The sequence below is a fragment of the Dendronephthya gigantea genome, unplaced genomic scaffold, assembly GCF_004324835.1.
Source record: "Dendronephthya gigantea isolate DGI-Jeju-01 unplaced genomic scaffold, DenGig_1.0 000009F, whole genome shotgun sequence".
NCBI lineage: Eukaryota > Metazoa > Cnidaria > Anthozoa > Malacalcyonacea > Nephtheidae > Dendronephthya > Dendronephthya gigantea.
This window is the reverse complement of record NW_021163019.1, coordinates 1143144-1155360: the sequence shown is the minus strand read 5'-3', so window position 1 is coordinate 1155360 and position 12217 is coordinate 1143144. Positions and strand designations below refer to the sequence as shown.

Here is a 12217-nt window from a genome sequence, read left to right as displayed (position 1 = left end):
TGATGACTAATTCATTGAACTAATCTTTGAAAGGCTACCGTTCTGTGCCTATATATTTCACCTCGAGACACACGTGTATTGCATGTGAGGAACTAACTAACCGTCTAACAGAGAACCTGAAATTTCTGTTTGCAGGTTCACCAAGGTTGCCATTATCCTATATTATATTTTCATTGCGATTTTTGGCATTTCACTCGATTAGGAATAATAATTTTAGTTCAATGGACTGATCAGAACCGTGTGTGATGATGTATATAGTGTTGGTGTTATTTATATATATGTAAATACTGGTATAGCATCGATTAGCGTAGCATAAATTATAACTTAACATTACCCCATCGGAGACTCACTTCAGAGTTTGTAATATCAAGTAATTCGAGATTCAGGCTTATTCATAGCTATGGGATGTTTGCATTCGGATAGTAATCAACTGCATGACATACTTTAATACATTCGGTTTCTAATAAATTCCAACGCACAATATACTGTTCGCAATTCTTAATTCTTAAGAAATTCGTACGCTCAATGTATCTGGATTCTGTAACTTAAGGATTTTGCCGTTTAAAAAAAACCTAAAATGGCCTATAATCGTGCCATACGCCCGAATTTCAGCGTCCAAAAGCTAAAGCAAAACATCTGGGGGACTCCCAAGCATCCCTTTATATAAAAATGTGAACCTGTAAGGGTATTTTTAGTTTCGTACGATTACAGCTCATTGTGGTTCGTGTATGTTTGTTAGTTAAAGTTCCAATCGCCATAAGTGTACAGCGTGGTCACCCCCGACAGCGCAAATTGGAAGTCGACTGTGCCACGACAAACCTCCGCCAACTTTTAAGTTTGCAGTCACGGGGTTCTGAAAGAATTTACCACTTTAAAATCGCTCCCATTTGCTAAGCATATATGCATCTGCTTCAAGGTTACCTGGTACCACACAGTATGGTCAAAAAGTCTTGGAAATGAGAATGGTTCACAGGATTAGAGCAAACGTTGTGTCAATGGCTTACCTTATGGTGACCGACTTGGAAAACTTTGATCTGGTTTCCAGGACGTCCTGTGGTGGCAAATATTCCATCGGTCAACTTACACCACCTATAGTAAGACGGTGAAATTGCTTGCATTAGACCACAGGCTAGCTAACAAAATTGAAATCTTTGTGATTCAACTTTGCATTGATAACTCCTAAGTTTTGAAGGATTCGCTAGAATGTTTGGAACGAAATGAGAGACAGTGCTTGCCCTTATCGCAACCAACAGAACTGAGCCATGCATACAAAACATTACGTGCTGTGCTCATGGAGACCTAGGTATAACAAACTGTGTGTAAAGACTAAAGGAAGAAAATCTGATAATGCATCAGTTACCTGAAGTTAACAGCGCCTTCAACATGAGCTTCCTTGCTTGCTTGAGGCGAACTGAAAATATAAGATATTTTCTTTTCAATATGAATACAATGAATGTTATACTCAACGATTCGACAGATTTGTAATACCGACCTGTATTGAGAAATATCCCAAATCTCCCACTCGTTCGATACAACGCCCCCGATCCTGATTGGATTAGCGGTCGACCAATCAACACACTTTAGCGGTGAGGTTAGAGTGCTGAGTGACATGAACGGGCGCTGGCTAACAATATCGTATATCCGTATTGTACCATTCTTCTGCGCGACCAAAAACTATTTAAATATCAAACAAGACAAATGATTTCCTTTGGAATGGAGCGATAATAAAATTTGATTTAGGAGCGACGGGCTAAAATAGGCCCCGACGTTTCAACCCAAATCAAGACAGTGCATGCTTCTAAATTTACAAACTCCTTTCCACCATTGCTTTAGGCCAAAACATCCAGGAGTGTTCTTATTTTCTTTTGGCTTTTGTTCAACCAGGTTTGATGACAATTACATTCAGAGAGTTCTTTATTAACTACTCCGTCTAGGAAGTTGGAGATATCATCCTAAACGGTTACACACCTTGTTGGGTTCATTTGGAATCCACTTGACTGAAACACCAGGGGATGTTAGACGCAACAAAGCTGTTTCTTGACCACTTTCAACATCCCAAATACGACATGTGTGGTCGTCTATATAGGAACCCAGATAAGTTCACAAAAGTCATGTAAACGATTTAGCTTGACGTAAAATATGAAGCAGTTTGGCTCGAATACTTGCAAGAGCTGGTAATGACAACTATTCATGATTTTCATTCGAAAACAGCACTGAAAATTTCTTTTGTATAAATTCCAATTAGGGCGATAATAGACTGCCCCCCATCCAAGTAATTAGTCTTCAAGCTGATCAAAATCGGGTTGACGTCATACAGAATAGGTTGGTACAAGCTGTGCCGGTTGATAGGACACGCATGCGCAGTAAATGAGAAGCAAAATGCAGTTGTTGTTCCATTTAATGTACAGAAAATGCTAAGTACAGAAAACTGTTCATGTTAATTATAGGTTCGGTAAACTATTAAAGTGAACACCTAAAGTACATGCTCGGTTATCCTTGACGGAACTGTCTGTCAAAATTAATGTCCCTTGAATCAGAATACTTTTCATGTGAGGAGACCTCGCTCTGTTTTAAAGAAAAATTGCACCGCTCCTTTCTAGGCTTCTAACAGCCTTTAGTATATGATTTTTATCCTTTTAGGCTTTCTTTTCTCTATATTATGTTAAAAGGCCAGCCCGTTTAAAACCGTTCTGAATGAGTCAAAACAGCAAATCCATTAACCATTGATCAGAAATCAGCAAAAATTTCCATTACACGTTCCAAACAACGGGGAATGATCCAGAATCGACGAGTTTATCTCCTTTTACTAAACCATTCATCTGAGTGCTTGGTGGCAAATTCATCCACGGTCGTTCACCCTTGACCGCGTCGTCACCAAGCCACCTTGTGGAGAAGGCTCGATGCGGCGTTTGTAGGTTGTTACCATGAGCACTGTGAACCGTTTTCATGTGAAAAACAATGCAGTCTCCGGGCTAAAACACAAAGAATAGCGATCAGCTATCTTTCTAAAACCGAGTGAATAACCGCACAAGTTCGCGCGCAAAACTAATTTCAATCAAAGGAAATGTGGATAAAAACGTTCTTTAGAGTATAATTATACTCTAGCATGTGTTATGGAGACATCTGAATAGCCAGAGAAGCGGATGACTTGAATAGCAGAAAGGATGTTTTAATGTTTCCATGGGGAACCCACCTCCATATTCCAGGATAGGATTTGGTATTGGTCGTTTCCATCAAAATCTGGCGACAGAAACTCTTTCGCTTGCTCTTCTTTTCCAGGTTTGATTTCGTAAGGGCTGAATAGAGGGCCGTTAAAGTGAACCGGTTTGAAATAGTTAGGTGACTTGTGAGAACCTTTCGCAAGACGGAGACACGTGTGCTCTGTGAGTGGGTCGACAGGAAGCCACACGGAACATACCTATGATAACAAAATTCTCTTCATAAGTATGTGTCACACACAACACGTTTAGGTTTCAGAGAAAATGAATGAAGGTGTGGTGGAGGATCTGTTATGCAGATGGTTTTTCATGAATCACGCAGCAATATATGCAGATGCTGATGCAACAAGCTGATCATAGGTGCATTTTGCTGAACTTTTTCTACGAATACAAAGGCATTCAATACTCTGATATATGTCTCGATTTCTTATGTACTCCGGTAACGATACTTCAACAGTAATCTCAAAAACTTCAGCCAAAACACTGCGTGAATGCAACTAAAAAGAGGACAAACTGATTCATTCATGCTTGCCAGTAATATATTATTGCAAAACAATGCTATTCATGTTATGTATCGTTTCGTTTTCCATGGGTAGAGTCCTTTTAAAACAATACTTTCCTGTTGTCCATCGACTTCATAGTAAGCCTGATCTTGGTGCCATGGTGTTTCCACCGTTGACCCGCTGTCTTTCACGATAACGTGATTGGAATACAGCGCGATTTTCTGGGAAAATTGACAACGTCGGTCAGATAACTCATCGATTATAGAATATTTAGTTAAATGTGGCAGGTTTGGTCGCTGGAAACCTCGAGCGGGGATTATGACACGAAGATAGTGGATGATAACGGGTTATTGTAATGACTTTTAATGAAAATCAATTTAACTATGTTGTCCATGCGCAAAATTTAAACCAATTTCAATATTCCCTAATATAAAAGGTAAGTCTACACCCTTGCATAAAGAAGAGGCAATTTGCCTTACCGCAGACCGGGAAAGTCGTCCCGCTACCTCTGCAACTGGGGAGTGGAGAAGAAATTCCTTGTATTCCGGAATGTCTTCCCAGTTGTCGTAGTCGTGAAAAAACAGAGGAGAGTGACCCTTGCGTTTTGTCTTTTCGGATGGATGGAGGCGATTGTGCTCTATTCCCTTCCTCAAGAGATCAACCCATTTCTGACAGAACACAGCTCGTAAACAAATAGCCCCATCTTCTTGGAAACTAGTAATTTCCCGTTCTGTGATTGTATCCGGGGGGAGCCTCTCCATTTACTTCGCACGGGGTGTTCTTATTTACTTCCCACGGGGTGTTGTTATTTACTGATGGCTGAAATGGACCAAAATTATAAACATAAACTTGTTATTTCATCATGGGCATGGCCAGAAGATTTCTGTCCTAGAACGGTTCAATGAAAAATCATGTGTTGTATCTTTTTATATGAAGATTTCTCTTGAACTTGAGCTTCAGAGCGGCAGAGGTCATTTTAATATCTGATGAAAAACATCTCAAGCTGACGTTGCGATGCGTCCTTAGCAGTTCAGAGGAGGGGGTGCTTCCTGAACTTAAGATCTACTTCCGCTTGCACATACATCAACAAATGTATAAAAGCTATACCTTTGCAGCGCTATACTTCCGTTACACAGAAACATGTCTCGGTCAACACATCACAACAAACCAATCTCAGTCTCTTGTGATGAATGCGCCGGCCTACTTCAAAAGCTAAGAACAGATAGTCCACTTGTTCAATGCATTACAAACTATGTGTCTATGGATATCATGGCAAACACTCTTCTTGCAATAGGAGCATCACCCGCTATGGCACACGGTGAGTGATATATGCTACACAACTTGTCTTAGCATCCTAAGATTACACAATATTTACGTGTGGTGTCGAAATTTCTATGTCTTTGTCACAATTTATTAAATTCGTATTTGTTGCATGTGGCGGGCCACAATCACACGGCACCCGACTCGCATCACCACGGCATATTTAACTGCTAAAGATTAGTTTTGCACGTGAAATTATATATCAGTCACAATGTACTCGTAGGCAGCGCCGGTAGGGCAAGTTGAAAAGCAGACATGATTGCAGACTTGGTAGGCTGGTAGCTATATTGTAACTGGGGTATTAATGTCAAACTTCTACTAACCAGTAACCCGGTATGAGCACAAATTGTTTCTTAGGTGACTTCTTTCGACATTCGATCGACAATCGCCAGTAATGAGCAAGTGGAACAAGCAATTCAACAACTCACAGACTATGACCCAGCTTCCACTTACAAAATAAAACATCCTTTAAGTCGTCCTCGCTGTTTTGAGCTTTACACTGATCTCTTAATACTCACTGGATGATCAAGATCCAAACTGAGCGAGACTTGGATCGAGTGTAAGATATTGGCTCAGAATAAAACTTGAACAGACGTGGTCTTTAATGTTTCACTACTTGAGGGTGAGGGAGGATGGAGACTCTTCGCTGAAATTAAGATGCTCAAACGTTCATCAGTATTTTAGTATTTTTTTGCACGTGACATACTAATAATGCACGTGACATACTAATAATTTGGAGACCAAATTAGACGTTTCGTGTTTTTCTGCCCGTAGCAATGGTATTGTTTAGATTCACGTTTTCGATTGTTATCGATTTTTTGATCTGATCTATTTGCATATTCATTGTTATTGCCATATTCTCATCCATTCCATCCCCAACCATTCCTCTTGACAATTTTGTTTTAGGGTCATGACTGATAGACTGAGATAAAACGATACGATCAATCCTTCCACGTACGACGCACTGACTATAAGAGCGGTATAACACTTTAGAGAAACGTTAAAACCTACTAATATGAAGCATTCATTTCTAGCTGAAGAGGAAGTAGAAGAGTTTATTGGTTTGGCCTCAGCATTGCTGATCAATATTGGAACACTCTCTGTCCCGTGGATCAGGTCCATGCACAAGGTTGCAGCCAAGGCACGTGAACTAGGGAAACCATGGGTGTTGGATCCAGTAGGCGTGGGTGCCACCAGCTTGCGGACAAAGACTGCGACCGAACTGGCTCTTTCTTATAAACCCACAGCGATTAGAGGCAATGCTTCTGAGATTATGGCTCTGGCCAAAAGTGTTTGCAAAAGACTCGATGTTGAATCATCAGGTACGGATAACTTATACAACGTAATAGTTGAACTGTGTACCTGGATTCCATTCTCCTTTCCCCGATCAAGATTTTGTCTAACGCTGTATTATCTTTTCTAGATGGTGCTCAAAAAGGGGTTGACAGTAGCCAGAGTTCCGACCACGCCCTTGGGTCTGCCAAGGCCCTTGCCCTTGAGTGTCACTGTGTTGTCGTGGTAACTGGAAAAGACGACTTCGTGACTGATGGCAGCAGGGTGATCACAGTGTCGAATGGCCATCCAGTGCTGACGAAGATCACCGCAGCAGGGTGTGCGTTGACAGCTGTTATGGCGGCATTTGTTTGTTTAGGCGATTCAACAGACGTCGATCACGTGATGAAAAGTTGTGCATGCGCATTGAGCGTGTTTGGAATCGCAGCTGAACTGGCTGTTAAAGATCCAGCGGTTAAAGGCCCCGGTAGTGCCAGAATGCACATGCTTGATGCGTATAGCAGCATCAGTTCAGAAACCTTGTCACAAATGGCCAAATTTTCATAACTTAATTTTCACTGATATGGAGAAAAAGTAGTAGTTTAAATTGAAGCAAATGACATGTCATAAAATACATGTTTCTTGGTCGATTTCTGTTATTTTGCATGACATAGCACTAACCTGCCCGATGCCCCGTAGCCAGGGTTTTCATATAAAGGCCATATTTATTTATTCGCGTTGTGCTGTAAAATGTACCCAACTACCTCTTTTCGCTTCACCTGATGAAAAGTTTTATAAACACTTGCAAATGCTTATATAAACAATTGCTTATAAGCATTGAACATTCTCTCATAGGCATACAAACCGCACTTCCGTACATAACGCCATTATTTTGTTCACTGGCGTACATTATTTTGTAGAAAATGGCGAGAAAAAAGCGTACACTTATTATTATTCTGTATGAAATATCGGGAAAATGTTTGCTCGTTGTTATTGTCTAGAAAATGGCGGGAAAAAGTGTACGATCATTATTATTCATTGATTATTATTCTGTAGAAAATGGCAAGAAAATCATTAACATTTTTTTGAAAATGGCGGGAAAAAGTCTACGCTCATTATTATTCTCTAGAAAATAACGGGGGAAAGTGCACGCTCATTATTATTCTGTAGAAAATGGCGGGAAAATATTTGCTCATTATTGTTTTTTAGAGAATGGCTGGAAAAGAGCGTATTCTCATCCTTATTCAGTATACCCTGTATGATGTCAACCTACAATGCATTAATTAGTTTGATTACTAATTACTGGCACTATTGCATGGAATGAAGATATCCAATTACAATTTACTGATAGATAATTTACTTGTTAATATAAACCCATAATAAAAGTTTATTTGACTTAAACTAGTGTACAGCTTAGGATTTGTATTTGCAGAATTAGGGTAGAAGTTGTGGAATTTTCATTCCATTCATTACCTTTCACCCTAATTTTGCAAATATACAGTTGCTTGTTAATTTCCTTTGGTCCTCAATAGACTAATATTTTTTAATGATATATGTACATACCACCAACACTTGCAATGGCGCTGCCTTGTATTGGATTGAAAACACAATCATTTATGTAACTTTCATGACCATCCAACATTTGAACTGTGGAGTTATTTTTCAGATCAACAGAAAAACATCTTAACTTTTTATCTCCACCAGCAGTACAAAATCTAACATGTACAATACATAGGGATAATGATTAACAACATTAATATTTAACATCAAGGTAAAACTAGGAATACCCCGAGGAATTTTAAAACATGAGATATATTAATAGACTATAATCTAGGCTTGGTAAGTTGGATGTATTAGTCAAGACTCCTCCACATACGGTTTTAATTTACCTCAACAACCCAGGGTATTGGTCAATCGAGCTCTGAGGTGACCAAGAGATGGCCTCCACTCGTGCACCATGTAATATATCAACCTGGTGTTCAAATTGGAAATCCTGTAAATTTTCATCGTCAAACAAACAGGATCCAACACATATCCGGTTATCTCCACCATATGCGATCAATCTTGAAGTGTTCTGATAAGGACTGAACTCAACCACATTGACTATTTCTGTGCAGGGAAAGTAACATGTACTCTCTATCTCCTCGCTTGCACTAGCTCTGCCTGCAGTTGGCATCCTATAAAAGTTTAGAAATAAAAGATGTTAATATCTACATTTTGAGATTTTAGATTTTAGTTTAGATTTTGCAAGTAGGACCTCTGGGCTCTGGCCAACCCAAAGTGGTGCTTTACATTTCATAATTTAGCTCACTTTACTCTGCTATATGTTGTTCAAATTATTTGCATTTCAGAAAGACAATGTAAAATACTAATTTTGACTGCACAAACCTTCTAATATTTTAAAATTTCCACCAAAATTTTTAAAATATTGCACGAAGGCTCATAATTGCTCAGCAGTTTTTAAAACGTGGTGTAAGTTTCCCTGATGTCAAACATGCTCATCGAATAAATAGCGGAATAAATACAAATTTATACAATTATTGTTTTTGAACTCTTGGTAGAATATTATGTCGATTTTACATCGTTATCTGTTTATGTTTTAAGCTTTTTTGAGAAGATACCTGATCTATTTGCACATTTTAAAATTTATTTATAATTCACTACTACCAGCGACATTTTTGGCGGCTACCAACCGTCAGCGTAAATGAATTATAAAAATTCATTTTTGCACCCAACAATGCTAAAAAGATATCCGTAGTAATAAAAATAATGTAAAACTGCATGATATTTATGGTTAAATGAACCGTTCAAAATTAAATTTATTCAAATAGAAAACTTTGTCTGTTTAAAATCTTGACAGTTTTCCGCCCTAACCGACCGATGGATGGTTCGAATCGGGTGAACCGTTGAATTGTTTTCGTTTGCAAAGAGTTTATATATTTTGAACCTCATTTTCGGTTTTAAAATAATTTTGTCGCCAATACAACTGTACTTTTTCTTGAACCAGCACGATAGCATTGTCTAGCGGTTGTTTACATTCGTTTACCATGGACGAAATAGTAGAAAATGTGAAAATGGCGCGTGAATATGCCTTGCTTGGTAACTACGATACATCTTTGGTTTATTTTCAAGGAGTTTTACAACAGATACAGAAGTACGTTGTAGGAATTGTTGATCCTGTACGCAAGCAGAAATGGCATCAGGTAGAAGAGATTGTTTGTGTTTATCCTCTTTGAGAAATAGGGAATTTCAGCTGCTGCTTAGTAAGATCTGGACATTGCAAATATCCACTTCGTTTAAATTTTTATCTCGCTTAAAATTTAAGATTCGTCAAGAGCTTGCACAAGAATATGAACAAGTTAATGACATGAACAAAACATTGAACAATTTCAAGAAAGACCCAACCCCACGCCATTATGGTGGGGCAGGGGGATATGAAGAGCCGACAAGAGATCCAGAGGTCTGGCCTCCACCCACTCCGGTTGAACGAGAGAAAAGGTGGGGGGATATTTATTGCATAATATGAGTCATATACTCCATAACATTTTTCTTCCCTGAAATAATACACTGATAACATTTCCAGGAATGTGAGACCAGCTCCGAGACCAGTAAGAAGAGAAGAACAGGCTCTGTCGAAACCTGCTGCCCGGAAGCCTTCTAATTCCCGCAGGTCTGAAGCCAAACCGCCAGAACGTGGACGTGGAGCCCCCGCAGCATCCAAAAATCCCTCAAGGAACGAGAGGGACAATCGTGGTGGTGGGCGTGGAAAGAAGGTAACAATGTCCAACTTCCAGTGGCAGTCATCTGCAGTCATTTAAATTTGCTTGAACTTAAGATGGATGCTTGTCCAAAAACTCTGATTCCAATTTGACCTACTTGCATTTCAGGATGAAGAGAAACCAGAGTCAAAAGATTCAGAAGATGAAAAGAAATTTGATTCATCTGGCTACGACAAGGATCTTGTTGAGGGATTGGAAAGAGATATTTTACAAAGGAATCCAAATGTCCATTGGTATGGCCTAAATAACTCCTGTAACATAAATTAACAACAATTGTGCAGAATTGTGGATTTTGAATAATCTTACTTAAAGGTCAGACATTGCAGAACTGGATGAAGCGAAACGACTTCTAGAAGAAGCTGTTGTCTTGCCATTGTTGATGCCACAGTATTTTACTGGACTACGACGACCATGGAAGGTAATGACCAATATACCATTAAACCATTATTAACCATAATGCTATTAAACATTTTAATAAAGTCAGTATTTTTGAAGCTCCACATGGACACTGCCCTAGATTAGCTATTGGTACTCAAGGAGAGATGACTATATTTTTATGTTTCTAACCTAGGGTGTGTGTATGGTGGGACCTCCAGGAACTGGTAAAACAATGCTGGCGAAAGCTGTGGCAACAGAATGTGGCACAACCTTCTTCAATGTTTCCTCTTCAACTTTGACATCAAAATATCGCGGAGAATCTGAAAAACTTGTGAGGTTACTTTTTGAAATGGTAAGCTGTTCTCCAGAGCAAAATTCCCATGCTTAACTTCCATGCAATGCCTGTTACAAAGTTTTGTAGACACAAACAGATAAATCCAATTGCTGAATTCTGCCCATTTGGGAGAAACATTGTTCTTGGTTCTTGTGCTAAATCTGTGTAGTTTACATCCTGTTTATTTTGGTTTTTACTTGTAGGCGAGGTTTTATGCTCCTAGTACAGTGTTTATCGATGAAATAGACTCGATTTGCAGTCGACGCGGTACAGAGAATGAACACGAAGCCAGTCGTCGGGTGAAGTCGGAACTTCTCGTGCAAATGGACGGTAAGAACGACCGATTTTATGACTTTCGGGTTATATGCGTCACTTGCTGTCTTTGCATTGCACTGACAAAATTTGCCCCAAGATTCTCGTCTTGAAATGAAATGCTCTAATTTTCTCGCTAGGCGTGGACGGAGCCACTTCTGCTGATGGGAAACTGGTGATGGTCCTAGCAGCGACGAACTTTCCTTGGGACTTAGACGAAGCCTTACGAAGACGTTTGGAAAAACGAATATACATTCCACTGCCAACAGGTTGACAAAGTTTAAGAGCTAGAGAAATACAGTCCTCACTGTACCACTAAGCCTAAGCACCCCGCTTTACCTCTTCTAAACATCCATAATGGGAATTCTGTCGACACAAAATTAGTCCGGTTTAGGAACATTTGATGACTCATTAAAGCAATGATCCCCTTCTGAAATACAATTAGAAAATATTTACCGGTTTAATGTATCAATACCTGCCCATTATATGCTCAATCTGACGTCTCTCTTATCTAGCCAAGGGGAGACTTGAACTGTTGAAAATATGCCTCCGTGATGTCGCACTTGCTGAAAATGTTGTCCTCGAGGAAGTTGCCGAGAGCATGGATGGTTATAGTGGTGCTGATATTACTAATGTCTGCAGGTACACTATACCATAATAGGGTGCCCCGTAGATGATGATTGGAACGAGTTCCAACTTCACTTTGGAGTTTGGAGCAAGGCTGTATATTTATCATTTTCTTCATTTTTTCAGGGACGCATCGATGATGTCAATGAGAAGACGTATTCAAGGTCTCACTCCGGAACAGATCCGAAATCTGCCCAAAGAGGAGCTGGATCTGCCAGTCAATATGGACGATTTCAAAGAAGCTTTGAAGAAAGTTTCAAAGTCCGTCTCAGAAGCAGATATTAAGAAGTATGCAGAATGGATGGAGGAATTTGGATCTAAATAAGAGTTTAGACATCCACAAGTCATAATTATAGATATATGTAGAATATTGAGTAATTCTGTAATTCTAACGTGTGACCTTATCAACTAATATATTGAATTCACAAAAATCTGGAGTTTGAAATGCCAAGTTTAGTTCTGGGAAGCCCATTC

The 12217-nt window shown here is 39.3% G+C and overlaps 4 protein-coding genes across 5 annotated transcripts; 2 read left to right on the top strand and 2 right to left on the bottom strand.

Annotated features, from left to right (window-relative positions):
• Window positions 1-468: 468 nt before the first annotated feature.
• On the bottom strand, window positions 469-8489 carry LOC114517473 (nucleoporin Nup37-like). The gene is made up of 7 exons (XM_028537207.1): window positions 8203-8489; window positions 7877-8028; window positions 1969-2078; window positions 1493-1674; window positions 1361-1411; window positions 1005-1089; window positions 469-853 (listed from the first exon to the last, which is right to left on the bottom strand). Exons 1-7 carry the CDS (start codon window positions 8487-8489, stop codon window positions 740-742), a joined length of 981 nt encoding a protein of 326 aa, XP_028393008.1. The 3' UTR covers window positions 469-739.
• LOC114517472 lies at window positions 2388-5454 on the bottom strand. Of its 2 annotated transcripts, none has more exons than XM_028537204.1 (5): window positions 5365-5454; window positions 4201-4540; window positions 3838-3942; window positions 3194-3418; window positions 2388-2972 (listed from the first exon to the last, which is right to left on the bottom strand). In XM_028537204.1, the coding sequence occupies exons 2-5, from the start codon at window positions 4480-4482 to the stop codon at window positions 2751-2753; spliced, it is 834 nt and encodes a 277-aa protein (XP_028393005.1). In that variant the 5' UTR covers window positions 4483-4540; window positions 5365-5454; the 3' UTR covers window positions 2388-2750. The 2 variants fall into 2 exon arrangements, with proteins under 2 accessions (XP_028393005.1, XP_028393007.1); XM_028537206.1 differs by lacking the exon at window positions 5365-5454 and adding an exon at window positions 4829-4898.
• LOC114517471 (hydroxyethylthiazole kinase-like) lies at window positions 4626-7862 on the top strand. Its single transcript, XM_028537203.1, has 3 exons — window positions 4626-5039; window positions 6076-6363; window positions 6465-7862. Exons 1-3 carry the CDS (start codon window positions 4862-4864, stop codon window positions 6878-6880), a joined length of 882 nt encoding a protein of 293 aa, XP_028393004.1. The 5' UTR covers window positions 4626-4861; the 3' UTR covers window positions 6881-7862.
• A 735-nt stretch (window positions 8490-9224) lies between the features above and the next one.
• LOC114517585 (katanin p60 ATPase-containing subunit A1-like) lies at window positions 9225-12138 on the top strand. The gene is made up of 10 exons (XM_028537371.1): window positions 9225-9516; window positions 9639-9811; window positions 9897-10086; window positions 10201-10325; window positions 10405-10510; window positions 10664-10822; window positions 11008-11134; window positions 11257-11385; window positions 11632-11758; window positions 11870-12138. The coding sequence occupies exons 1-10, from the start codon at window positions 9361-9363 to the stop codon at window positions 12066-12068; spliced, it is 1491 nt and encodes a 496-aa protein (XP_028393172.1). The 5' UTR covers window positions 9225-9360; the 3' UTR covers window positions 12069-12138.
• The last annotated feature ends 79 nt before the right edge of the window (window positions 12139-12217 follow it).

Coding starts and splice junctions, on each gene's coding strand:
- LOC114517472 (XM_028537204.1), bottom strand. CDS start 4,482: ATGGAGAGGCTCCCCCCGGATACAATCACAGAACGGGAAATTACTAGT. Junction 3,419..3,837: donor ATGAAGTCGATGGACAACAG/GAAAGTATTGTT, acceptor TTGTTATCATAG/GTATGTTCCGTGTGGCTTCC. Junction 2,973..3,193: donor TCCTATCCTGGAATATGGAG/GTGGGTTCCCCA, acceptor TTTGTGTTTTAG/CCCGGAGACTGCATTGTTTT.
- LOC114517471 (XM_028537203.1), top strand. CDS start 4,862: ATGTCTCGGTCAACACATCACAACAAACCAATCTCAGTCTCTTGTGAT. Junction 5,040..6,075: donor ATCACCCGCTATGGCACACG/GTGAGTGATATA, acceptor ATTCATTTCTAG/CTGAAGAGGAAGTAGAAGAG. Junction 6,364..6,464: donor ACTCGATGTTGAATCATCAG/GTACGGATAACT, acceptor TATCTTTTCTAG/ATGGTGCTCAAAAAGGGGTT.
- LOC114517473 (XM_028537207.1), bottom strand. CDS start 8,489: ATGCCAACTGCAGGCAGAGCTAGTGCAAGCGAGGAGATAGAGAGTACA. Junction 2,079..7,876: donor CGCCATTGCAAGTGTTGGTG/GTATGTACATAT, acceptor GTTCCTATATAG/ACGACCACACATGTCGTATT. Junction 1,675..1,968: donor TTCCAAATGAACCCAACAAG/GTGTGTAACCGT, acceptor ATATTTAAATAG/TTTTTGGTCGCGCAGAAGAA.
- LOC114517585 (XM_028537371.1), top strand. CDS start 9,361: ATGGACGAAATAGTAGAAAATGTGAAAATGGCGCGTGAATATGCCTTG. Junction 10,326..10,404: donor AGGAATCCAAATGTCCATTG/GTATGGCCTAAA, acceptor TCTTACTTAAAG/GTCAGACATTGCAGAACTGG. Junction 11,135..11,256: donor ACTTCTCGTGCAAATGGACG/GTAAGAACGACC, acceptor TTTTCTCGCTAG/GCGTGGACGGAGCCACTTCT.